This window comes from Pongo abelii, chromosome 6 (assembly GCF_028885655.2).
Source record: "Pongo abelii isolate AG06213 chromosome 6, NHGRI_mPonAbe1-v2.0_pri, whole genome shotgun sequence".
NCBI lineage: Eukaryota > Metazoa > Chordata > Mammalia > Primates > Hominidae > Pongo > Pongo abelii.
In genome coordinates this window covers 146,574,281-146,601,007 of record NC_071991.2, presented here as the reverse complement: position 1 = coordinate 146,601,007, position 26,727 = coordinate 146,574,281, and the positions used below count along the sequence as shown (strand labels likewise).

At 51.0% G+C, this 26,727-nt stretch overlaps 1 protein-coding gene across 3 annotated transcripts; it reads left to right on the top strand.

The window, feature by feature from the left end:
- Positions 1–278: 278 nt before the first annotated feature.
- On the top strand, positions 279–26,401 carry PDIA4 (protein disulfide isomerase family A member 4). 3 transcript variants are annotated; one of them, XM_024249665.3, is made up of 10 exons: positions 279–792; positions 8,015–8,195; positions 10,652–10,857; positions 14,756–14,894; positions 17,451–17,656; positions 17,807–17,965; positions 21,521–21,672; positions 23,785–23,941; positions 24,463–24,696; positions 25,639–26,401. In XM_024249665.3, the coding sequence occupies exons 1-10, from the start codon at positions 705–707 to the stop codon at positions 26,052–26,054; spliced, it is 1,938 nt and encodes a 645-aa protein (XP_024105433.1). In that variant the 5' UTR covers positions 279–704; the 3' UTR covers positions 26,055–26,401. The 3 variants fall into 3 exon arrangements, with proteins under 3 accessions (XP_024105433.1, XP_024105432.1, XP_054416685.1); XM_024249664.3 differs by having other exon boundaries at positions 294–792; positions 23,782–23,941; XM_054560710.2 differs by having other exon boundaries at positions 437–792; positions 17,437–17,573.
- Positions 26,402–26,727: the final 326 nt, after the last annotated feature.

Here is a 26,727-nt window from a genome sequence, read left to right as displayed (position 1 = left end):
GACTTGGAAGCTCCGTTCTCCCCTTTCTAGCAACAGACAGGCTCGTGCCCCTCCGCCCGCGTTGGTCTCCAGCTTCCCAGAGCCCCGGCGGGTTGCGAGGACCGCCCTGCTCGCCACTGCTCCCCACCGCTCCAGTACCGACACGTGTTCTTACTGCCAAGCTGGGCCGCAGGATGCTGAGCCAAGCCCCGCCCCGCTTGACATTTCCCAGGCTCCGCCTCTCCTGCCCCGCCCCCGGCACCGATTGCCAATAGCGCCCCGAGGCGTAGCCGGGTCCCGCCCACCCCGTGCCCGGCCCGCCGCCTTTGTTCTCCCCTGCTCCCTCTCTTGGCCTGTGCGCTCCCGGCAAACCGAGTGGCAGCCGCTGATTGGTGGTCCTGGCGCAGCCAATCAGAAGGGGGCACCTCACGTTAGGGCTCGGAGTTTTAAACGCGCAGCCGAGGGTCGCGCGCAGGACTGGGGAGGGCCTAGGGCGGCGGAGCCGACTAGTCGCGGCCGAGGCACACGCCGTACCCGCCGGCGTCACTCTGGGATTGGCCGGCCCGCGGCTTCCTCCGCCCCCTGCCAATCGCCCGGGCCGACTTCCCGTGGGTTTTCCGGCTCTGCCGCGTCGCTAAGGAGCGACGGGCGGTCGGCCAGACCCCGAGTTCTCGGTGTGCTCAGCGGCCGCCGACGCGAGGAGGCCGCGCTCCGCCCCCGCTACCATGAGGCCCCGGAAAGCCTGCCTGCTCCTGCTGCTCCTGGGGCTGGCGCAGCTGCTGGCCGTGGCGGGTGCCGAGGGCCCGGACGAAGGTGAGCGGTAAGCGCGCCGCGGGTCGGGCTGTGCTTGCCGGGGCCTGGGCACTGCGACCCCGGCGGGCGGGCTTCCGCGCGGTCAGCTCCAGAACTAGCGACGGGCGCCGAGCCCGGGGTAAACTTGGCGGAGTTGAAGGGGCGGGGGCGGTGGCTGTGGCAGTGGCAGGATCGATTTGGGGTTCACGGGAGAGGAAGGTGGCCGGGGTCTCTTGGGCTCCGACGCCCTGGAAGCCCCCTGTCACCCGAGGCTGGGAGAGGGCTGCAGAGCGCCTTTTTTGCAGCTGGGTCTTTCGCCCTAATTTGCAGATTTTCTTCAGGTCCAGGCTAACTCCAGGCGAACGCGCCCAGGCAGTGGGGAGAGGGAGCCACTGGAGAGAAGGGGCGAGGGCGTGAAGAACCAAGTGCGAGTTCTTTGGAACAGCAAGCCTTCCTTCCTAAAATGTGGTCTGTAGATTTGGAAATGATTAATCCAAAGATTCTGGAAAAGGGGATGGCTTGGTTTGCACCTTTGAGAAACTAGAGATATCATTCCTTCTGCATTTATTCAGCATTTACTGTGCGCCAGTCCCTGTACTGGGCTCTGGGAGAAAAAGATGGTGAGCGTGGTCCCTGCCCGTGAAGCGCGCACTCCAGTAGGAATAGTAGCAACTACTTCATGGTTCCTGCATTTTTCTTCGAAGTGAGCTAGCTGCAAACATAAGAACTCTGAAAATTAGGAAGTACTAATTAAGAAAAGGTTGTTATTCCTAGAGAATAAGGCATCCAGGTACTGGTCTTAACCTTCTTTCTCTCTGCCCTTACTTTTAATCACTAGCTTTTTTTAACCTTCTGAGTTTGTTCCAATATAAATATACACTCTTTTATAATGTTAGTGTGTAGGGAAATTGTGAACTTTATACTCTTTCAAACAGATTGAGTAACTTCTGTGTGGGTCACTGATTCAAAAAGAGTCTTTGCCCAAATAGAAAAGGAAGTAAAAACCCACACTCGGCGAGAAAAACACCTGCCGAAAGGAATCTGATAGCGGGACTGCTTACAAATTGTGTCTTGAGACCTTTACCCAAATCATGTTTGTTTAAATAGTGTTGATTTAAATACTGATACCCAAAATACACTGAAGCAGAATGCAGGGGTGGGCCCCGGAATCTGCGTTTTAAGTCAGTTCTCCCTTGAGACATAGAATTAACTTCGGGAGGCACAGTGAAGTTTGAGGACCAGTGTGGGTGGAAGATGCTTTTTGGAACATAGCGGAAAAGCATATAGCACTGTCTTGGTTTTGATCCAGTGATTCTGTTTTTGTGGGGATTCTTGAGAGGCCTGGGAGAGTGGCTTTAGGAGCTGTTAGGACCAGCAAGTTTATCCTTCCGGTCAGAGGTCTTTAACACAACAGAGTTCCTGGGAAGCAGTTCCTCCTGGGGTGAGCCTAGGAATCCCAGGGGTCATCATGGCCAAGGGCAGGCCTCCTGGGGCTTCTAGCTCCGTTTTTTTTGTTGTTGTTGTTGTTCGTTTGTTTTTTTTTTTCGAGATAAGGTCACGCACTGTTGCCCAGGCTTGAATGCACTGTCGCGATCATGGCTTACTTAAGCCTCAAACTCCTGGGCTCATGGGATCCTCCTGCCTCAGCCTCCCAAGGAGCTGGGACTGTAGGTGCTTGCCAACACGCCTGACCAATTTTTTTTTCTGGCTCTGTCGCCCAGGCTGGAGTGCAGTGATGCGATCTCAGCTCACCACAACCTCTGCTTCCCGAGTTCAAGTGATTCTCCTTCCTCCACCTCCCGAGTAGCTGGGACTACAGGCACGTGCCACCACACCCGGCTAATTTTTTGTATTTTTAAATAGAGACGGGGTTTCACCGTGTTAACCGGGATGGTCTCCATCTCCTGACTTCGTGATCCGCTTGACTTGGCCTCTCAAAGTGCTGAGATTACAGGAGTGAGCCACCGTGCCCAGCCTGGCTATTTTTTTTTTTTTTTTGGTAGAGATGGGGTCTCACTATGTTGCCCAGGCTGGCCTCAAGCAATCCTCCGTCCTTAAACTCCCAGTGTTTGGGATTACAGGCGTGAGCCACGGTGTGGGCTTACCTTGACCCTTTCTCATCCTTGAGGGCATCCCTCGGCCTTTCATTGTCAAAACCTGTCGTAGATTCACTGATAACTTGTCCAACAGATTTATTTCAAGTCTGCACTACCTCACCCCTCAAGTGTTTCAAGTCTCGAGGCTTTTTTTTTTCTTTTTGCTTCTGTTACATTTTAGATTTAGACAGCACAGTGGTGTCTAGGTACTTAAATACCCTCCTTCCCCTAACATAGTTACTAAATACACCCTAAACTCCGATGGCTTAAGCCTCCGGTTGCAGGGCTTTCCGTGTCTCAGATTAGAAGGTGCCTGCGCTCTACACATGCTTCCTGCTAAAATAGGAAAGGAAAATATTCTGATCCTGTTTGTTGCCTGCTTTTATGTGGTATTGGTTTGTTTAGATTTAAAAGTAAGGGGAAATTCACCTATTTTTCATGCTAAGGAACTGTTAAACTGCCCTCCTCTTTTCATTCCTGAGACATAATTATTTTCGGAGCCATAAAAATGTGGAAAATCTAAATGATTCCACCAAAAACTTTGGGCGTATTGGGAAGAAAATCTAATGTGACAATACAGCATAGCAGTTAAGTGGTCAGGACCCTCCACTAAGTAGCTTTGTGATCTTTGGACAGGTGACTCAAGTTCCTGCATCTCAGTTTCTTCATCTGTAAGGTATAATATAACGTGTAATACAGTCTCCCTTAAGGGGTGAAGTGGTGTGTTTAAGAGCCCAGCACAGTGCCTGGTACATGCAATAAATACCAGCTATAATGGTTACCATAGCTGATAACACAGTTCTTGTTTCTGTGTTTAATACAAACTCTTCAGTATTGGCTGCATGGTAGAGTTTATGCAACTGTTTCAGGCACTTCTCTGGGGGAGATGAGAGTGATCAGCTGAGGACGGAGAGTGAGGACATCCTAAAAGGAGCTGCATGCGTCTAAGCAGGGACCCAGTGTTGTCATCAGGTGTGCCCCGTGGGAGTGGACAGGGATTGCGGCAACCTGCTTAGGTGAGGGTCCCACATTTCAGGAGAGGCCTTAGCATGTGGACTAAGCAATGTGGAGCTGAACGTGGGAATTCATTTGTCTCATGCTGAGGAAGGTTGCATCTTTTCAGAAGGTGCTGAAAGGCTCTGGACATATACATATATATATATATATATATATATATATATATATATATATATGTATTTTTTTTTTTTTTTTTTTTTTTTTTTTGAGATGGAGTTTCACTCTTGTTGCCCAGGCTGGAGTGCCATGGCATCATCTCTCGAGTAGCTGGGATTACAGGCATGTGTCACCACACCTGGCTAATTTTGTATTTTTAGTAGAGATGGGGTTTCTCCGTGTTGGTCAGGCTGGTCTCGAACTCCCGACCTCAGGAGATCCGCTTGCCTCGGCCTCCAAAAGTGTTGGGGTTACAGGCGTGAGCCATCACGCCTGGCCTTTTTTGTTGTTGTTTTTTGTTTTTTGATGGCAGTCTTGCTCTGTTGCCAGGCTGGAGTGCAGTGGTGCGATCTCGGCTCACTGCAACCTCCACCTCCTGTGTTCAAGCAATTCCCCTGCCTCAGCCTCCCGCGTGGCTGGGATTACAGGCATGTGCCACCATGCCTGGCTAACTTTTTTTTGTATTTTAGTAGAGACAGGGTTTCACAATGTTGGCCAGGAGAGTCTTGATCTCCTGACCTCGTGATCTGCCCGTTTCAGCCTCCCAGAGGAGCACTTGGATTACAGGCGTGAGCCACCACGCCCAGCCCTGGATGTATTTTCTATCCTAGAATGTCCACCTTTAAAAATGAAGCGCAGTGAAAAGTGTTCCCGCACTAAAGTGTGGACTGTTTTGCTTGCAGGGATGTGTGGGTTTCTGGTAGATAGAAATCTAGAGCCAGCACCTTCCCAAATTGCAGAGGAATCAATCTTGGGCTTGTCTGTGAGCTGGGGAGGAATGGAAAGGTAGGGGCCTTGAGAGTCCTTCATTACATAGGGAATGTCCTATCATTTTGTTTATTCTTTAAAAAGATAATGGGATTCTTTTTTTTTGTTGTTAGTCTCGCTTTGTCACGCAGGCTGGGGTGCAATGGCATGATCTCGGCTCACTGCATCCTCTGCCTCCTGGGTTCAAGCAATTCTCCTGCCTCAGCCTCCCGAGTAGCTAAGATTACAGGCATGCACCACCACGCCCAGCTAATTTTTGTATTCTTAGTAAAGACAGCGTTTTGCCATGTTGGCCAGGCTGGTCTCAAACTCCTGACCTCAGGTGATCCACCCTCTTTGGCCTCCCAAAGTGCTGGGATTACAGGCGTGATCCACCGTGTCTCGCCAAAATTCATTGTTTAAAAGGGTCAAGAAAGAAGTTGCCTCTTAGGAATGCTGTGTCCCATGGTGACTAGTCAGCTCCCACTTAATCATGAGAGCTCTGTCACATTGTAGTGTTGAGAGCCCACTTGAGGCTGACTGTAGGTAAGAACACGTCTTTGTTTTTTGTAAAATTCACCCTGTAAAGGAGTTGTCTATGTGGTCATGTTTTAGGCCTCTTCACTGCAAACGTCAGTCTTATGCTGTGCACCAAGCCAATTAGTGAGTTTCCCTTCCTCTCCTAGCTGTGATTCCTAGCTGGAAGAGTCGATTAAGTTCCCCAGTGCGTTATTTCCGACCTTCCTCCAATCTTCCCATCTGCTTGCAAGTAACTTTGACTCCTACTGGGCAGAGCAGCTAGGTAGTGAGAGTGGATATGGATGGTCCAAAAGCACTACTTAACTGCCAGCCGGGGCCCCTGGCGGTCTCCCCCAGGGACCACCCAGGATTTAAAAAAAAAAAAGTCAAAAATCTCGATTACTTTTGCACCAACCTAATACTTGGGCTTAGTCTTAATGACATCAGAGCAAGATGTGTTTTTCAGCCTCACACGGTTCTTTCAAAGACACAGGTAAATAGAGTGGGCAAGATTTTCTAAATAGCACAGAGCAGAGGATCTTTTCTTTTTTCTCCCTCTTGGGGGTCTAGAATGATCTGAAAAGGGAGACCAGAAAACCTTGGGAACACTGGGTTTCCCTCTGCTCCTTGGAGAGATGTCAGCCTGGCCCCTGCCTGTACTGTCAGACACACGCAGTCCCGAGACCCCAGGGGAGGTGGGCCTGCGCCCAGGCTGTCTTTCTCTGTGTTCTGCCCTCCACGAACTTCTGACAGTGCCTAGGGAGTTCCTGGTGTGGAGGGAGGGGTGGCAGGCAGGAGGCTCATCTCAGATGGGTGGGTTTGCTTTTGGCATTTTAGAGCTGTTTCTCCCTCCTCCGACAAAAGAGGATCCTAGGCCTTAAGTTGGAACAGGAATGTGCAAGTCAGGAAAAGCTGTGGGATGCTTAAAAGGAAAAGGACTGAGTGCGGGTGACTAGTGTGCCGGTGGACTTTCTTGTTGGCTTTTTTGTAAAGTTTGCAGATTGGTAAATGTTGACAGTGATGAACAAAGCTTCCCCGTTTTCCCTGCCCCACACAGACCCAAGGAGTAGGCTGGAGGAGCAGAGGGCAGGCACGGCCATGTGGGGTGGGTGCAGGCTGCCTCTGTGGCCAGGCAGCCACAGAGTCCACGCAGAGTTCCATCATCAGAGTTGGTGAGCCCCAGGAGTTCTGGGATCCCGGGGGCAGGTTTTCAGACCCTGACCTCACCCACAGCCCAAAACAGTAACTAGCAGCGTTCATTTACTTCCTGGGACACATCTCCAGAAAAGAATAATTGGCCCCGGAAACATTCTGGCTTCAGCGTTAATGAAATTACCGTGCTTGCTGTGCCCAGTTCTGTTTACTGGTGTGACAGTAGCCAGAGAACCTGGTTAATAAAAGCGGCAATTCCATGTTCTTTGTATCTGTGGTTTGGCAAAAAAAAATAAAATAAAAAAAGTTGAACCTTGAAAATAAAATATACACAATTTCTCACATTCTACGAGGAAAACTTAGCTTCCAAGCAAAGGTGTGATTTTTGATACATGTTGACCCCATCAATTTCTATATTTGTCATCCTGGAAATTACTCAGGGGTGCCTTTATAAGTAAAATGTGATTTTCCACCCTCTTCCCCTTCACACTTGAGCCTTTTCCTCAAGGATTGTAAGACCTGAAGGGCTATTTTTTATGGGTATGAGGTAAAATGCCACCCCCTTTCAGAAATGGAATTAGTATTCCATCCTCTGCAGTGAAAAGTCAAGATTGAGTACTTGTTTCCTGTTGGTACTCTTGGGGCCAGGCAGATAATTTGTTGATGGGGGAGGTGTTACTGAGGCCCCTGCCTGTGGAAAGCATACAGGGTGAGGCGGAGGAGGCACATCAGTGAGCGATAACCTTTGAACACAGACAAGCTAGGGCGAGATCACGAAATGCGGTGCCCTGAAACGCAGAGTGTGGGACGTGGGTAGGGGAGCCCAAGCTACAGGAGCAAGGCCCGGGAAGACTGCAGAGGGTGGTACAAGGAAGTAGGGAGGAGGTAGCCAATGCGGAGGCTATCTGGGCTCAGGGCAGGGTTTGCAGAGCAAGGCAGGGGGCCGCGACTCTGGAAGGGTAGTCTGTGCTGCCCTCCAACTTCTGCTGGGACATTTGGACTTTATATTCTAGAGCTGTGGTTTTCAAATATTTAGCCATGACCTCCCTCTGAATGAAATTTTAAGTAGCAAACTTAGAACAGAATTGCTGGCATGAGGGAGGCCTGATGTTACCAGCCAATCACGTGGTGGGCCTCCAGGGACCACCCGGGACTTGACACATTCTGAAGTGTATGAGTTTTAGGAAAGTTTTTTTTTTTTTTTTTTTTTTTTTTGAGATGGAGTGTCACTCTGTCACCCAGGGTGGAATGCATTGGTGCGATCTCTGCTCACTGTAACCTCCGCCTCCTGGGTTCAAGCGATTCTTCTGCCTCAGCCTCCCGAGTAGCTGGGACTACAGGCGTGTGCCACCATGCCCGGCTAATTTTTGTATTTTTAGTAGAGATTGGGTTTCACCATATTGGCCAGGCTGGTCTTGAACTCCTGACCTCGTGATCCACCCACCTCAGCCTCCCAAAGTGCTGGGATTACAAGTGTGAGCCACCGCGCCCAGCCAGGAAAGTTTTAAGGAGAGTCGCCACCAGCTTTGTAACCAGTCTGGATGTTTTCCACTCAGATTCTTCTAACAGAGAAAATGCCATTGAGGATGAAGAGGAGGAGGAGGAGGAAGATGATGATGAGGAAGAAGAGGACTTGGAAGTTAAGGAAGAAAATGGTGTCTTGGTCCTAAATGATGCAAACTTTGATAATTTTGTGGCTGACAAAGACACAGTGCTGCTGGAGTTTTATGCTCCATGGTAAGGACTGCGTTCTAATTCCTGCGGGTGGACAAGCGCTGTGCCCCATTCGCTCAGCCCTTCACCCAGTCATCCAGACCTTGGGGGGTGGGATAGGAGTGTCTGGGTGCAGGAATTTGCACTCTAGCTTTAAGAACACTGGGAGCTCACTCGTTCTACCACTGTGCGTTGAACGGCCAGTGAGGCAGCCCTCATGGAAGGCGATGTCTTCTTGTCTCAGTCCAGTGGGTTAAACATGAATACGTCCTCTGATGGTCACAGCTGGGGGACGGGCATTTAACAAGCAGCAATGACACAGAGCCCTGTGTTGGTAACAGACACGTACTTGTTATAGATTCTGCCCCGACCTGTCTCAGGCCACCCTGCCTTCCTCTTCCCTCAAAGGCTGGTGCTCAGGCAGCTGCCCCAAGTGCAGGCTGTTGGCCTGTGTGGTGGATTTTTTACTACACATATAGGCCCTGCGGGGGGACCAGTCAGGCATCCCCACTTCTTTTCCTGTCTTTACCCCTCCTAGTGCAGTCCGTTAGAGCTCTCGTGCCACCTCATCCCTTACTTCTCCTCTACTGTTTTGTATCTCATGACTCCTGCTTTGCTTTTCTGTCTCATGCCCTCTCTGTTTCACTTCTGAGACCAAATAGGATACACTCACTTTTGTCCAGTGCCTGAGGGTCAAGCATAGCACATAGCAAGTGTTATATTTAAAACATCGAAATAGGCTGGGCATGGTGGCTCACACCTATAATCCCAGCACTTTGGGAGGCCAAGGTGGGCAGATCATTTGAGACCAGGAGTTTGAGACCAGCCTGGCCAACATGGTGAAACCCCATCTCTACTAAAAATACAAAAATTAGGCATGGTGGTGCACACTTGTAGTCGCGGCTACTCGGGAGGCTGAGGCAGGAGAATTGCTTGAACCTGGGAGGGGGAGGCTGCAACTAGCTGAAATCGTGCCACTGCACTCCAGCCTGGGCGACAGAGCAAGACTCTATGAGGTTATATTGCTCTTTCATAAATTATCAGATTTCTTACTTTTTAGTTCAAAGAGACCTTAACATTCTTAAAAGTGAGGACCTCAGAGGGCTTTTTATATGGGTCGTGTTTATCAATATTTATCATATTTGAAGTTAAAACTGAGAAATCAAAAAAAAATTTTTTTGAGACATTTTCACTTTTGCCCAGGTTGGAATTCAGTGGCATGATCTCTGATCACTGCAACCTCCACCTTCTGGGTTCAAGCAATTCTTGTGCCTCAGCCTCCTGAGTAGCCGGGATTATAGGCGCCTGCCACCACACCCAGCTAATTTTTGTATTTTTAGTATAGACAGGGTTTCACTATGTTGGCCAGGCTGGTCTTGAACTCCTAGTCTCAAGTGATCCACCTGCCTTGGTCTCCCAAAGTATTTTTTGTAAAGATGGAGTTTCGCCATATTGCCCAGGCTGGTCTCAAACTCCTGGGCTCAAGTGATCTGCCCGCCTCAGACCCCCAAAGTGTTGAGATTACAGGCGTGAGGCCAAAGACTGAGGTTTAGATATTGAAAGTATTTGCCCTAGGGCAGAGCTGGAGTTTAAACCTAGACCTGTTTGACTTTGAAGCTCCTTTGGTCTTCCCCTTTATGTTTTGTTGTGTCTCTCCTCTTAACTGCAGATATTTCCAAAAGTTCCCATTTTTGTGTGTGTGTTGATGTGTTTTGTGTTGCTATAACAGACTACCTGAGGCTCGGTAATTTATAAAGGAAAGAGATTTATTTCAGTCACGGTTCTGTGAGCCGGGAAGTACAGAAGCATGGTGCTGACATCTATCTGCTCAGCTTCTGGTGAGGACCTCATGCTGCTTCCACTCCTGGCAGGAAGTGGAAGGGAGAGTGGGCGTGTACAGAGAGAACACGGCCAGGAAAAAGCCAAGCTTGCTTTTTTTTTTTTTTTTTTTTTTTTTGAGACGGAGTTTGGCTCTTGTCGCCTAGGCTGGGATGTGGTGGCTCAGTCTTGGCTCACGGCAACCTCCACCTCCCAGTTCAAGCGATTCTCCTGCCTCAGCCTCCTGAGTAGCTGGAATTACAGGCGCCTGTCACCACACCCAGCTAAATTTGTGTATTTTTCGTAGAGATGGGGTTTCACCATGTTGGCCAGGCTGGTCTCAAACTCCTGACCTCAGGTGATACGCCTGCCTCAGCCTCCCAAAGTGCTGGGATTACAGGTGTGAGCCACTGCACCCGGCCACGCCAAGCTCTTAAACTACATTCCTGAAAGTGCATTTGCATATTCATGAGGGATCCACCCTTAAGACCTAAACCCTTCCCACTAGGTCCCCACCTCCCGACACTGGCACACTAGGGATCAGATTTCAACATTTTGGTGTGGACAAACCACATCCAAACCATAGTAGTATGTATTATTGTTGGATTTAAATCTCCATGGGTACAGTTAACATTTTTCACCCTTCCTAATCTAATTGTTAGGTGTGGACATTGCAAGCAGTTTGCTCCGGAATATGAAAAAATTGCCAACATATTAAAGGATAATGATCCTCCCATTCCTGTTGCCAAGATCGATGCAACCTCAGCGTCTATGCTGGCCAGCAGGTTTGATGTGAGTGGCTACCCCACCATCAAGATCCTTAAGAAGGGGCAGGCTGTAGACTACGAGGGCTCCAGAACCCAGGAAGGTGAGCCGGTACCTGAGCTCATGGAGGAAGAACTCTTTCCCGCAGGGAATGGGAATTTGGTTAATAGAGGAAGAAAAGCTGAGGGTACCAGGGACTGACTTCTCAGGAGCCTTAGCCCTCTGGAATGTTCATTTGTTCTTGGGGCGTGGGCAGGGGGTGTAGGAGGGGGAGTAGGGGGGCGGGCAGGGTGGGTTGGGGCGAGGCACCTTTACATTTCAGACTCTGAAACTCAACATGGGCAGGAGTGTTAGGAAATGGGCCAGACATGGTGGCTCACACCTGTAACCCCAGCACTTTGGGAGGCCAAGGCAGCTGGATCACTTGAGTTCAGAGTTCAAGACCAGCCTGACCAACATGGTGAAACCCCATCTCTACTAAAAATACAACAATTAGCTGGGTGTAGTGGCTCATGAGTGTAATCCCAGCTACTTGGGAGGCTGAGGCAGGATAATCGCTTGAACCTATGAAGCGGAGGTTGTGGTGAACTGGGATTGTGCCACTTCACTCCAGCCTGGGTGACAGAGTGAGACTTTATTTCAAAAAATAAATAAATAAATAAATAGGAGTGTTAAGAAATGACATCAGAGGTCACGGGTCTTGGTGGTGGTCTAGAGCACTGGTTCTTAATGTTTAGCAAGCGTCAGTCATCTGGAGGGCTTGTTCAGATTGCTGGGCCCCAGCCCCAGAGTTTCTGATTCAGCACATTTCAGGCCAGATACAGTACAAGTCAGGCCAGATAATTTGCATTTCTTTTTTATGTTTTTTTTGAGATGGAGTCTCACTCTGTTGCCCAGGCTGGAGTGCAGTGGCATGATCTCAGCTCACTGCAACCTCCGCCTCCTGGGTTCAAGCAATTCTCCTGCCTGGGGCTCCTGAGTAGCTGGGACTACAGGCGCCCGCCACCACGTCTGGCTAATTTTTTGTATTTTTAGTAGAGACGGGGTTTCACCGTGTTAACCAGGATGGTCTCGATCTCCTGACCTCCTGATCCACCCACCTTGGCCTCCTAAAGTGCTGGGATTACAGGCGTGAACCACCACGCCCGGGCAATAATTTGCATTTCTTACAAGCGTGCAGGGCTCGCCATTGCTGCTGGCTCAAAGCCATGTGCTGAGAACCACAGGTGCAGAGAGCCACATCCAGGGATTCTCTGAGGATGACTGCAGTCTGGCCTGATGGATCCCTGCCTGGCTCACATTAGACACTACATACATTTTATTAAATGAATGAACAAATGATTTAACTTTCATTTAATTTTATTTTGATAAAATTTATTTCATTTTATTTTGATAAAATTTAATTTTGATAAAATTTATTTAATTTTGATAAAATTTATTTAATTTTATTTTGATAAAATTTATTTATTTTTTGAGACAGAGTTTTGCTCCTGTGGCCCAGGCTGGAGTACAATGGCGCAATCTCAGCTCACCACAACCTCCGCCTCCCAGATTTAAGCGATTTTTCTCCCTCAGCCTCCAGAGTAGCTGGGATTACAGGCACACCACCACGTCCGGCTAATTTTTGTATTTTTAGTAGAGACGGGGTTTCTACATTTTGGTCAGGCTGGTCTCAAACTCCCAACCTCAGGTGATCCGCCCACCTCGGCCTCCCACAGTGCTGGGATTATAGGCGTGATGAGCCACTGTGCCCGGCCTCTTATTTTAATAAAATTATTTAATTTTATGTAATGAACATGGTGTCCTTTAGCAAGGGCAAATCTCTCTTAATCACTGGCAGAAAAAAAAAAAAGATGAGGCTGCATTTTCCATTCCCAGTGTGGAGTAGGAGAAAGAGCGTTGAATAGGCTTCCGGTCCTCATAGACATAAGATAGGCCTGTGTTCTGGACGAGCGCCTTCCCCTTGCCAGGCCTTGGCATCTCATCTGTGGAGCATGGTGTCAGTTGGATGTGATCTGAGATCACATCTCTGAGATGGTGTAAGAGGCTCTCTTCTGCTCCTTTAAGCAATGGTACTCACTGTGGGGTATACAAAGAAAATGGATTCGCTTCCGTTGATATTTAGTGTCACAGTTTGTTGACTGGGTAATAACGTTTATAAACTTGGTAATTCAGAGAGGTAGATTAATGAATAGTCTTTCTTCCCTGAACCTGGGTGATCCAGCTCCCCTCTAAGAAGGTACTAGTAGGCTGGGCGTGGTGGTTCACACCTGTAATCCCAGCACTTTGGGAGGCCGAGGTCGGTGGATCATGAGGTCAGGAGATCAAGACCATCCTGGCTAACACAGTTAAACCCCATCTCTACTAAAAATATAAAAAATTAGCTGGGTGTGGTGGCAGGCGCCTGTAGTCCCAGCTACTCAGGAGGCTGAGGCAGGAGAATGGTGTGAACCCGGGAGGCAGAGGTTGCAGTGAGCCAAGATCACGCCACTGCACTCCAGCCTGGGCGACAGAGCGAGACTCTGTCTCAAAAAAAAAATGGCACTAGTGTAACAAGTTTCTTCTGTGTTGTTTGGAGATATTTTGTATACATAAAAGCAGGTGTGTGTGTGTATGTGTCTGAGAGAGATTTTCTCATTTTTACAGTTATTAGTGTATGTCAAATACTATCCTGTACCTTCATGTTTTTATTTAACAGATATGTTTTAGCCATATCAGTACATAAAGAACTTAATCTGAAACAAGTTGAAAGTTGAGTACTTCTTTTTTTTAGATGGAGTCTTCCTCTGTCCCCCAGGCTGGAGTGTGCAGTGGTGCAATCTTGGCTTACCGAACAGCCTCCACCTCCGGGGTTCAAGTGGGTTCTCCTGCTTCAGCCTCCTGAGTAGCTGGGGTTACAAGCATGTGCCACCACGCCTGGCTAATTTTTGTATTTTTAGTAGAGACAGGGTTTCACCATGTTGGCCAGGCTGGTCTTGAACTCCTGACCACCCATGATCCACCCACCTCGGCCTCCCAAAGTTCTGGGATTACAGGCGAGCCACCACCCCTGGCCTAAAAGTTGAGTACTTCTATTGTTGCGAAGTAAACAGGCATATGTGTTTGAAGGTCTGTGGCCAACATTTGACTGCGAGAGACTTGGCTGTTTTGCAAACTTGACAGCAGTGTATGCTATGTTTTGATAAACAGGCCTCCTACATGTTAAGTGCCTCAGGACCCCTGGGTGTGGGCTGGGGGCAGAGGACAGACACTTCATGCTGCAAGTGCACAGAGGAGGTGCTTGTGCACGTTTCAGTTTGAAGACTGCAACTTTGCAGGAGTGGTTCTAGATTTGGCTCCTTGGTAGATTCTGCAGTGGGGAAAAAGAGTGACAGTTTGCAACCACTCGTCCTAAGAACAAATTTATTGTTCCACTCCAGCCCTGGAATCCGTTTCTGGGGAATGAGGCCACAGACGGGCATTTTTTAAAAGCCTTCTCAGGTAATGCTACTGCACCTTGATCAATGGGAGCTACTGCTCCTCTTTTAAATTTTTCCTTTTTTTTTTTTTTTTTGCGTACATCTTATGACATATGTAATATAGTAACATTAGATGTGAATGACTAAATATATATACATTTTGTATGTGTTCAGGAGATACCCCACAGTGCTATCCATAGGTGTATGTAATCAAAACCATTGGGAGTTGGTGAGGGTTTGCGTGGAGTTAGTACCATAGCCTGATGGTAAAGGAAGTCTCAATCATCAGTAAGTCTTAGGCCATCTGGAGAAGTCTGCAGGCTGGAAATGCGATGGACAATTGTTGGGAAACAGCGAACCTTCTGACTCTTGGCTGTGTCCCCAGAACTGCAGAGATGCAGCCAGGTTTCAGGAAATCAGACACCTCCTGTTCTTGTGGGCCCTGACGCTTGCTTTCTTCCCCCTCCCCATCTGCTTCTGGAGGGAGGTGAAGTGCCTGCCAGTTTGGGCCTTGTGTGCTCAGTCTTGCTTGGTTTCTTTCAGAAATTGTTGCCAAGGTCAGAGAAGTCTCCCAGCCCGACTGGACGCCTCCACCAGAAGTCACGCTTGCGTTGACCAAAGAGAACTTTGATGAAGTTGTGAATGATGCAGATATCATTCTGGTGGAGTTTTACGCCCCATGGTAAGGTGGTGTCAGGCCCTTCCCATATTCAGTACCCTGCTGGGCACTAGGTGCGGGGTGGCAGGTGCAGATGGCAGGCCCCTGCCCATGAGGCAGGAACAGCAGAGGAGCGCAAGGTGGGCACGAGTTGTAGGCCAGGGTTGAGGCTCCAGGTCTTCTGGAAGAAGTGTGGATGGAAGAGAGCTGTTGGGGGAGTGGATGTGGAAGGAGCTGCCAAGCAGTCCATTCTTGGGTGGGAGAAGGGGCCCAAAGGAAAGAAGATGGCAGAAAGAGAGGTGGTCGGAGTGGGAGCAAGTACAGTGGCTGGTCTGAGCTGCCCAGCTTGGGGAACTGAGGTGGCTGCTTCATGGGGAGGGGAGAGGAGGGACGTACAACCAGTTGCGTGGATAAGCTGGGAGCAGTCAGAGTAGACAGCAGAGCGGAAGAAAGACGGCTCTCAAGGGAGAGGGGAGCCTAGCTTCAGGAGAGACCATCTGCCTTCCCAGGAGACGGCCCAGGGTACCATCTGTCTTGGTGATATTGTGGTGGGTCAGCTGTGGTTCTGGTTCTTGAGCAGTCCTGGTACGTCTGACCATCAGGCCAGCAGGAACCGCCTCAGATGGGTGTGTTCTGTGGTGACTCCGGGAGAGTCAGTAAGCAGAGGAAGCTTTTGGGCCTAGAACCAGCAGGTGGAGGCCATGGCTGATGCACAGGTGTGGGGGCGGGTTGCACCTTCTGCACTGTGGGGTCAAGTTTGGGACCAGGACACCCTTGTTCCAGGCAATGCCTGGATAAGCCCAAACCTGAGGCCACGGATTCTGCCGTAGAAACCTGGGAGTTGCTGGATGTGCAGATGAAAAGTGAAGTCAGATGGGTGGTTAGAGAAGGAAATGATCTGGGAGAGAAGGAAGGAAGCGTCTGGGACATGTGGGGCACCCTCCTAACCCCTGCGATGCTGGAGAGACACAGACCCTTGTTTTGCTATGCGTGGGGCCCTGGCCTGATGGGTGGGAGGTGTGAGAGGAAAGAGTGGCAGCTGCACATCTAACTGGTGGGTTGCTTTGTGGCTCGCTCAGGAGCCAGGTTGAGCTGACTGCTGCACAGTGCACGCTCAGCGAGTGTAGTGCGATTTCCCTGATCTGGTTGATGATGCCTCAGAAGATAATTATCCATTTATTCACGAACAGTTTTTTGGTCTTTTGATGTGTTTTTGTGTGTGTGATGGGAGGTTGTTTGTTTTTTTGTTTTGTTTTCTTAGGTTTCTTTTGAGATAAGGCCTTGTTTTGTCACCTGGGCTGGAGTACAGTGGCACCATCATAGTTCACTACAGCCTTGAACTCCTGAGCTCAATTGTGCTGCCTCAGCCTCCCTAGAAGCTGGGACCACAGGTGTGTGCCACCACGCCCAGCTAATATAAAAAATATTTTTAGAGATGAGGTCTTGCTATGTTGCCCCGGTTGGTCTTGAACTCCTGGCCTCAAGCGACCCTCCCGCCTCAGCTTCTGGAAGCACTGGGATTACAGGAGTGAGCCGCTGTGCCAGCCAACAAATGGTTTTGAAGTTGCAGGATGCACCCTTTAATTCATTTGGGTGTCCTAAGGACTTTGACAGGATGGTGTTTTATCTTAACTCAGGACAGAGCCTCCTGTGTGCCAGGCCCCAGCTGGGTGTGGGATGTTGGTTCTTTTTTGAGACGGAGTCTTGCTCTGTTGCCCAGGCTGGAGTGCAGTGGTGCGATCTTGGCTCACTGCAACTTCTGCCCCCTGGGTTCAAGCGATACTCCTGTCTCGGTCTCCCGAGTAGCTGGGATTACAGGCGCCCACCACCCTGCCCAGCTAGTTTCTGTATTTTTAGTAGAGACGGGGTATTGCCATGTTGGCCAGGCTGGTCTCAAACTCCTGACCTCAGGTGATCCGCCCGCCTCGGCCTCCCAAAGTGCTGGGATTACAGGAGTGAGCCACTGCGCCCGGCCAGTTCTTGAGGGCAATGGGCTGTGTGACGCAATACTGACTCCAGGGGACTCTCTCTCATCTCCTCCCTGGGTGATCTGTGTCAGTGAGGGTTTGTGATGCTCTTCTGTTCTCCATGCCTCTGTTCTTATTACCTGGACCTGCCGACCCTCTCTTTGCTCCACTTCCCGTGGCCTCCTGGCTAATTCCTCGCTGTCCCTTGGATCCTAGCTCTACTGCTACTCCTTCTCTGAAGCCATCTGTGATTTCTATCCTTGCTGGCTCCCAACTCTACAACCAAGAAAGTCCTCTTCCTCAGGACAGTGTCTTTCTTGGCCTCTCCTTGTTTTCCCCTGTGCTGCAGTTAGTGATGTCCTGTCTGTGTCCTGTACGTGTGTGTACGCATGCTCCACCCCCAGTGTGTGAATGCTATGGGATGAACTTTGTGTCTGTCCAGCGGTAGCGCCCTCAACAGCACCTGAGGGCCTGAGGGTCTAGGAGGCATTCGGAGGGTTACTGGGTGTGGCCGGGTTACTAGGGAGCACAGGATGGGTTTCTGCAGCTCGTTTAGCTAGAAAGTGAGTCCACACTAGAATGAGCCCCTGACAAACCAGTTTCCTCTTGGCAGGTGTGGACACTGCAAGAAACTTGCCCCCGAGTATGAGAAGGCCGCCAAGGAGCTCAGCAAGCGTTCTCCTCCAATTCCCCTGGCGAAGGTCGACGCCATCGCAGAAACAGACCTGGCCAAGAGGTTCGATGTCTCTGGCTACCCCACCCTGAAAATTTTCCGCAAAGGAAGGCCTTATGACTACAACGGCCCACGAGAAAAATACGGTATGGCCACTCCCTTCTTTCCCACTACAGTGGGGAAGGGAAACTCCCTAACAGGAAGCTGCCATTGAAGGTGCTGGGGGCTGGCAGGCATGGGCCATGGGAGGTGGGCAGTTCTGAGTGCCCCTGCTCAGGTATGTGCCCTGCTCCCAGGAATCGTTGACTACATGATCGAGCAGTCCGGGCCTCCCTCCAAGGAGATTCTGACCTTGAAGCAGGTCCAGGAGTTCCTGAAGGATGGAGATGATGTCATCATCATCGGGGTCTTTAAGGGGGAGAGTGACCCAGCCTACCAGCAATACCAGGATGCCGGTGAGTTGTGGCCCTCTGGGCTGAACAAAATGTGCGTGCCTTGGGCTGTCTGCGGTTGCCTGGTTTTTCAGAAAGCTCCTGGGACATCCATTAGGGGGTGGTTTGATGAGCCATCTCTGGGAATAAGCTTTCCATTCTGGGGTTGGAGTTGGGGCTGGGGCTGGAGATGGGTCCCCTGTGCCCCTCCTGGCCTCGGTGCAGGGGAGGGTCACAGTCAGACTGGTCCCAGCTCCATGTCTGCCTTCCAGAGCCCAGGAGGGCAGGTCTTGAGGCCGTAAGGTGCCGGATTCTGAATCAAACCAGCTTTCAAGGCCTGGCTCTTCCAGTTATTATCACTGTGACCACAGGTGGTGACTCAGTTAGCCTAGTGGTCTCTTGCCCAAGGTGGTGGTCTTTTCTGAGAGGTTATTACACTGAGATAATGTAGATGAAGTGCTTAGCAATGTGCTTGATAATGCTAAGTGCATTATAAATGCTAGTCTTGCTAGCCTGAGGAGTGAAATGACTGTGAACAGCTGTCAGCAATAGTGTTCTGCGGGGGTAGGGGCAGGCAGCAGTTGCCCCATCCTGAAATCCATCGTCTGCCTTGGTCTGGCTCCTGATGCCTGGGGACGGGTGTACTCAGGGTCCTTGCCATCCTCATTGATGTCTTCTGAGTGCCACCCTCTCCCCCTCCACCAAAACCAGCTTGGCTAAGTGCTAACTAATTATAATTTTTCAAATGCACAGCTTGCTACTTAGTGCTGATTCTGTGCTTTACAATAACAATTGTGCATAAGTCAAATGCAGATTAATGTATAAAACCAGTAGAGCTAAATTCTCTTCATCTGTTAATTAGGTGGCCTTGTTATTCACGCCTAACTAGTCAGGAAGAAACTTGCAGAAGGAAACCCCAACCCACCCAGGGTTGTAGGCAGCAGGGGATTCCGTAGCCCCAAGTCTGACTGCAAGTTATGTGCATTGATGTGCATGCAAATCCCCAGGGAATTTGTTAAAAATGCAGATTCCAGTGCTGTGGGTCCCGGGCAGGCCTGGCACCACATTTCTAGGAGTCAAAGTCCATGATTTGGCTTGGGCAGGGTTAGGGCTGCAGATGGGGCGAGAGTCACTGGGCCTGCTATGTCTGCCCGCTTATGAGAGAGGGGTTAGCCCCAGGGACACAAGATGTTCTACAGACAGGTTGGCGGGGCTGGAGCAGAGAGGGCGGCTGTGGGATGAAAGAGTTTGTGGTCCTGGGGTGGGCAGGAGGTGAAGTTCTTGATGCGGGTCTGTGTCTGCCTGAAGCCAACTGACTACAAATCCCTGGGACACCTGGAGGCTTAAAACAGGCGCCATCTAGATAGATGTGGCCTTATTTATTTATTTTGAGACCGGGTCTCACTCTGATTGCCCAGGCTGGACTGCAGTGGTGTGATCTCGACTCACTGCAGCCTTGACCTCCCCAGGCTCAGGTGATTTTTCCACCTCAGCCTCCCAAGTAGCTGGGACTACAGGTGAGCGCCACCACATCCAGCTAATTTTTTTTGTGGAGACAAGGTTTTGCCATGTTGCCCAGCTGGTCTTGAACTCCTGGGCTCAAGTGATCCTCCTGCCTCGGCCTCCCACAGTGCTGGGATTACAGACATGAACCACAGCACCCAGCCCATGTGGCCTTATTTAGTGGATTTTAATGCCCCTGTTTTACAGAGAAGGGCCTGTGGCTCGGAAGGTTAATAACTAACAAGCCTAAAGCTACACAGTTAGTAGGTCACAAAACTATCATTTGAATTTAAGTCCATCTAACTCTGAAAGCCACAGGCTTATCCAGGCTGCTCCCCCATCCCCTGCCCTCCCAAAAACATGGTTTACCATCTCAGCCACATGTGTCCTATAACCCAGTTGAGAGTCACAAACCTCTAGACCAAGAGCCCTTCAAGGGTAGGGTGACACCCAATGTTTAAATCTCAAAATCAGCCCAGGATGAGTTTGGATGCCCCGGGGAGGAGAATGGGGAGGGACTGAAGGTGCGTTTACCTGTAGGATCTAGGGTAGGGGTTGACACTGTGGCCCACACACCCATTCTGGCCATAGCCTGTCTTCATGTGTGACATCTCATTGGAACACAGCTTTGTTCACACCCTGTCCGGCTGCTTTCACACTGCAGCAGCAGAGTTAAGCAGCTGGGACAGACTATGTGGTCCTTAGAGCCGAAACTACTCTCTAGTCCTTCTAAGAAAGTTCGCCCAGCCCTGTGGTAGGGTGCCCTCAGACCGTGGGGTTTCATCATGCATTTTCACAGATTGAAGTAAAAAGTATCTTTAGCCAAAGAACTTCATTCGGAACTCCAGCCCACAAACAGGCAGCCCACCAACCCGAGGAAGGGAGATTTAAACCTCCATGAAGGGTGCTGGATGTGAAAACTCAACATAGGGATATAGGACTGTGTGCTGCTCATGTGGGCTCCAGAATATTCCATCTGCCAAAGAATCCGTGCTGCTGATAGACATCAGTCGACAGCAGCTCCTGGCAAGTTAGCTGTTTTTTGGTGAACTTTTCCAGTTTTTTTTTTTTGTTGTTGTTGTTGTTGTTATTTATCTTTATAGAGATGGGGTCTCACCATGTTGCCCAGGCTGGTCTTAAACTCTTGGGCTTGGCCGAGCACGGTGGCTCATGCCTGTAATCCCAGCACTTTGGGAGGCCAAGACAGGCGGATCACTTGAGGTCAGAAGTTCGAGACCATCCTGGCCAACATGGTGAAACCCTGTCTCTACTAAAAATACATAACGTAGCCAGGCATGGTGGCATATGCCTGTAGTCCCAGCTCCTCGGGAGGCTGAGGCAGGGAAGGAGAATTGGCTTGAACCTGAGAAATGGAGATTGTAGTGAGCCGAAATCACGTCACTTCACTCCAGCCTGGGTGACAGAGCAAGACCCCGTCTCAAATAAATAATAAATGAACTAACTCCTGGGCTTAAGCAGTCCTCCTGCCTCAGCCTCACAAAGTGCTGAGATTACAGGCATGAGCCACCATGCCCGGCCAGGATTTAGATGTTATACCTTGTACCAAGTTTTTAAAAACGAACCTCCTTTCAAGTGTTTAAGTTATAGGAATTGTCCACACAATTTTTGGTGGTGATTTTTTTTCTTTCCTTTTTTCTTTTTCTTTTCTTTTTTTTTTTAGACAGTCTCGCTCTGTCCCTCAGGCTAAAAGTATACAGTGGTGTGATCTCAGCTCACTGCAACCTCCACCTCACCTCCCCAGTTCAAGCAATTCTTGTGCCTCAGCCTCCCAAGTAGTTGGGACTACAGGCTTGCATCACCACACCCGGCTAATGTTTGTATTTTTAGTAGAGACAGGGATTCACCATGTTGGCCAGGCTGGTCTCAAACTCCTAACCTCAAGTGATCCACCCGCCTGGGCCTCCCAAACTGTGCTGGAATTACAGGCGTGAGCCACCGCACCCGGCCTGCAGTGGTCATTTTCAGAACATTTGCTTTGGCTGATGGGGGTAACGAATTAAATCTCAGACATTTAGGCAATTTTCAGAATTACATCTTATTCTGTTAACGTTTCAGCTAACAACCTGAGAGAAGATTACAAATTTCACCACACTTTCAGCACAGAAATAGCAAAGTTCTTGAAAGTCTCCCAGGGGCAGTTGGTTGTAATGCAGCCTGAGAAATTCCAGTCCAAGTATGAGCCCCGGAGCCATGTGATGGACGTCCAGGTAAGCGGGCCCCTCTGCCATGCCAGCCCTGGACACCCAGCAGGCGTGAGGACTCTGCTTTGAGCCACCTCTGAGGTTTCAAACCTGGAGGTTTTGCTTTTGTCTGCAGGGTCTGGAACTCCTTTTCCAGCCCATTCTCCCCACCACACAGGTTTTCTGCAGGCGGCCCGTGGTCTGCGTTTGCCGGAGGGACAGGTCTGGGGCTCCCGCACACCTGGCAGGTCCTGGGGCCTGACAGAGCTCCACTTGGTTTTGCCAGAACAGTTGCTGCCACCCTTTGTCCCTCCTGGCAGGCAATTACCAGTCTCCCTCCAGCGCCTGTTCCACTGTGGGTTTGGCCTGGGCCAGCACGTGGTGCTCCGTTGAGGCCAAGTTGTGTTTGTTTGGGCCTCTTGGGCTGGGGGCTACGGAGGGACAGCAGCCCTGTCTGTTCACCAGAGGGAGCTGTTGAGCTTGGCGGGTGGATTTTGCCTTTCTTTCCATTATTGCACCCCTGCACTTCATCCTCCTAGAGTGTGACACACTCAGCCCTAGAGGGGCAGTGGGAGTTCCCAGCCCAAGGGGAACCTGGGGCCAATTCAGCCTTCTGAGTGTTTTAGAAGGGGCCCTGCACTTCGGTGAGTAGATCTCAGATTTGAAAGGATCCTAGATGTTTGAGTTTGAAGCTTTTGTTTAACAGAGATTGGGCTGCAGAGAAGTGAGCTCTACCCCCCACCCTGGACCCCACAGCTCCTGGTGGGAAGCAGAGCTGAGATTGGGGTGAAGGGGACTTTCCAGATCCTACTGGCCCATAGTGTCAGGACCCTGGCTGTTTGGCCTGTGGGCTCTCATGGGACCTGGAGGAGGGGGCGTGACAGGACAGGAATCCCGGGGGCCTGCACCAGAACGTGGCAGTACCTTGGAGAGAACCACCCTGAATCTTTCTGGTCCCCACGTCCTCTGTCTCCTTTCTCAGTCTTTAGTCCTGTCCCTCCTTCTCAAGGTCTGTGTGTCCATCCCATCTGTTTCTCTGCCAACTTGAAGCTCAGGGCAGCTCTCCTCTTCCCTGGACTCACAGTGGCTGCTGCGACCCCTCCCCCCAGCTTCACTTCTTTCCATCCAGAGATAAGATCCTGGGCCCGAAGAGGGGTCCTGATGAGCTTGGGGGGCCATCGATCCCGAGAATCAGACACAGCTCTGTGTGTGAGTGCATGTTCCAGGAAAGGGGTCTGTGGCTTTCAGTAGATGCTTCAAGATCTGTGCAGTCTTGTCTGTTGGGCACATTGCTGCTGCTCCCGGTTCCTCCGGCGTTTCCCTGGTGAGTGAAGTGCACACAGCGCCATGTCATGGTTAAAGACTCCACGGCCTCCTGCCACCTGGGAGATAGTCGGATTATCTGTGCCTTAGCATGGTCTCCCAGGCCCTCCTTGCCCACCTTTTCAGCACATCCCGCCCTCCAGTGCTGTCACGCCAGATCCTCTTTGTGCCTCGTGCCCTGCCTCAGTCTCTGCTGCCTACTCCCTGAGTGCCTTCTGCTTCCTTCTCACCAGCGGGGCCCTCCTGTCCTTCAGTGCCACACAAGGACCCCTCCCTGACTATGCCATCCCCACAGAAACCCTTGGGCTCACAGGCCCGCCCACCCACCACTTGCTGGCTGTGCAGCCTTGGGCAGGTGGCTGACCTTGCTGTGCCCACCCCTGGAGGGCAATGTCTGTGAGGGACTCCAGTCCTTGTGAAGTGTGAGCCCTCAGGACCTCCTGCGTGAAGATAGCACAAGCTGAAGGTGGAAAGTTCCACACAGCCCAGTCCGTGATAACCGTTCCTGTCTGCCAAGAGCCAGGCTTGCCTTGAGTGGTCTCTTTTTGGGGTTAGTGAGCTCACACCCCCAAGGAAAGGGCCAAGGTGTTTGCCTTTTCCCAAGAAGCCACCTACGGTTCACTGGAGGGAAAGGAGCCCCAAAAGACAGTAGGGAATGACTGGGCTGTGCTTGAGTGGGGTCGAGCCCCGGGGTGTTTTCCCTCCTGAGACTGATCCCTTCAAAGTCGCCACTCCCCCGAAGTCCCTCGAACATTGTACTCAAGAACAATGGTGGGGAGATGGTGGGCCCCCTCACCTGTTCCCTCTTTGAAGCAGGGCTCCACCCAGGACTCGGCCATCAAGGACTTCGTGCTGAAGTATGCCCTGCCCCTGGTTGGCCACCGCAAGGCGTCAAACGACGCTAAGCGCTACACCAGGCGCCCCCTGGTGGTCGTCTACTACAGTGTGGACTTCAGCTTTGATTACAGAGCTGGTGAGGGACCCCCACCAAGACCTGCGGGCGTGGGGGGTGGGGGGACTCGTTCTTTCAGGCAAGGTGGAGTGTTGAGGGAGGTGTGGCTGTATGTACGTGGCTCACTCAGAAATCCCAGCCTGGGGCCCTTGCACGTTGATGACTCAGGTGTATTTTTTAATTGATGGCGTCCCTTTTTAGCAGGATGGGAGCTTAGATTCAGGTCCAGAACCCTCTTAGAGTTGAGGTAGCTGAGACTTGGAGGAGTTCAGAGGCTGCAGAGCTGGGACTAGACCAGCCCTGGCCCCAGGCAGGCGTGGCCCTGCCACCTGGGCACAGGTTTTATGGGCCTGTTGGGCTTGCAGCCGTGGCCCCCATGACAAGTGGGGCTTTTCCAGAAATGCGTTTCCCTCCAATTGAGGTAAATCCAGGGCTTCAGCAGTGTCAGAATGTTAGCGACAGGACCTGAAGCGTGATCTCAGAGTCTGAGCTGGGACTTGCTCTGTGTGGCCGCCTGGCTTACGGCCCTTGGTCCCTTTCAGCGACTCAGTTTTGGCGGAGCAAAGTCCTAGAGGTGGCCAAGGACTTCCCTGAGTACACCTTTGCCATTGCGGACGAAGAGGACTATGCTGGGGAGGTGAAGGACCTGGGACTCAGCGAGAGTGGGGAGGATGTCAATGCCGCCATCCTTGACGAGAGTGGGAAGAAGTTCGCCATGGAGCCGGAGGAGTTTGACTCCGACACCCTCCGCGAGTTTGTCACTGCTTTCAAAAAAGGTGAGCCCGTGGCTGGGGCTGGGGTCTCCCATCAGCTGCTGTGCTCCTCACGCAGAATCCAGACAGGCCATGGGGCATCTGGTGCTCTGGCCACGGGCACGACACCCCCCTAAGTCAGCCAGCAGCCCCCTCTCACCCCTGAGGGACTCTCTGACTTCTTGTCCAGAGAAATGTCGGGTGTGACCCCAAACTCCAACGCACCAGAATAGCTTAGAAGAAGGAACATTTGCAAGTGTTACTATTTTCTTCTTGGCAGTTCTCCCAGTGTTTACTTTGAAAGCAAAAGCAAGATTTGGAGTCCATTTTAGGGCTTATCTAGCATCACTCAGTGGCCTTAGCACATTTTCAGCGTCGATGTGCTAAAATTCCAGACTAGGGCCGGGGTGTGCAGAGGGAGCATCTGAAGATGGAGCCCAGACAGGGCAAAGTCTGGGTGCGCTGAACACCCCTTGTGGCTTCAGAGCCTGACTCACAGCCTCTTCACCCTCGGCCACCTTGCTGTGCGGCTTTAAACAGAGCCTCTCTATTGATCTTGGCTGAGCACATGGCCCCAGGCCCCCAGCGCTGGCCACATTGTGGGCAGACTGTGCTCTTCCAATGTGTGTGGGTTGTCCTGGCACTTCCCCACCATGGCTCCCGGGCCCTCAGTGCCAGTGCTCACGGGAACTCCTCTGCCTGGGCAGTGACTCCTGTGATGGCCTCTCTGACAGGACCCGATGGCCCATTAGGCCTGGGCTGGAGCCACCTGCAACCTCTCTGGCCTTTGCAGCGACAGAGAGAGTAGAGAGTAGCGGCTACTACTTTCTACAGTAGTGGGCTCTTCCTGTGTGACTGGCCTCTCTGGTGGCCACACCAGCCTCACTGCCTGGTCCAGAGAGAGCACCCAGAATCTTTGGCCTTTACAGCACTGACGGCCCCCTCCCGCCTTGCTTTCCTTGGCAGGAAAACTGAAGCCAGTCATCAAATCCCAGCCAGTGCCCAAGAACAACAAGGGACCCGTCAAGGTTGTGGTGGGAAAGACCTTCGACTCCATTGTGATGGACCCCAAGAAGGACGTCCTCATCGAGTTCTACGCGCCATGGTGCGGGCACTGCAAGCAGCTAGAGCCCGTGTACAACAGCCTGGCCAAGAAGTACAAGGGCCAAAAGGGCCTGGTCATCGCCAAGATGGACGCCACTGCCAACGACATCCCCAGCGACCGCTATAAGGTGGAGGGCTTCCCCACCATCTACTTTGCCCCCAGTGGGGACAAAAAGAACCCAGTTAAATTTGAGGGTGGAGACAGAGATCTGGAGCATTTGAGCAAGTTTATAGAAGAACATGCCACAAAACTGAGCAGGACCAAGGAAGAGCTTTGAAGGCCTGAGGTCTGCGGAAGGTGGGAGGAGGCAGACTCCCTGCGTGTGGTCAGGGTGTCCACGCCGAGGCTGGCAACAAACGGCAATATCTCGGATTCCTTTTTTTTTTTTTTTTTTTTTTTATACTTCGGTGTTTTCACCTCATGTTCTGAATACTGAATAACCATGAATGACTGAATAGTTTAGTCCAGATTTTTACAGAGGATACATCTATTTTTATCATTATTTGGGGTTTGAAAATTTTTTTTTACACCTTCTAATTTCTTTATTTCTCAAAGCAGATAATTCTTCTGTGTGAAAATGTTTTCTTTTTTTAATTTAAGGTTTAAAATTCCTTTGCCAAATCATGTTGATTTTGCTCTTTGCTTTTTCGTTGTCTGAGAAATTGTTGGCATAGGTTTGACTGCTGGTATGTGTCTCTGATTGCTTCCTGTTGGCACAAAGTGAGAGCTGCCACTGAGCAACCCTGCCAGGGGTGCCGTTTCAGGCTGGGCGTCGCCAGGCAGCCTCCCTGCAAACCAAGGGCCGGGGGCAAAGGGGCATGGTCCAGGGTCCCCCAGGGTGGGCTCAGCTCCAGGGAGAGGCCACCCGTGTGGCAGCCCCACCTCTTGAGAGCCCCCAGTGCCGGAGCAGAAAGGACCCCGGACCCAGACGCAGATACTGCGGGGTGGCA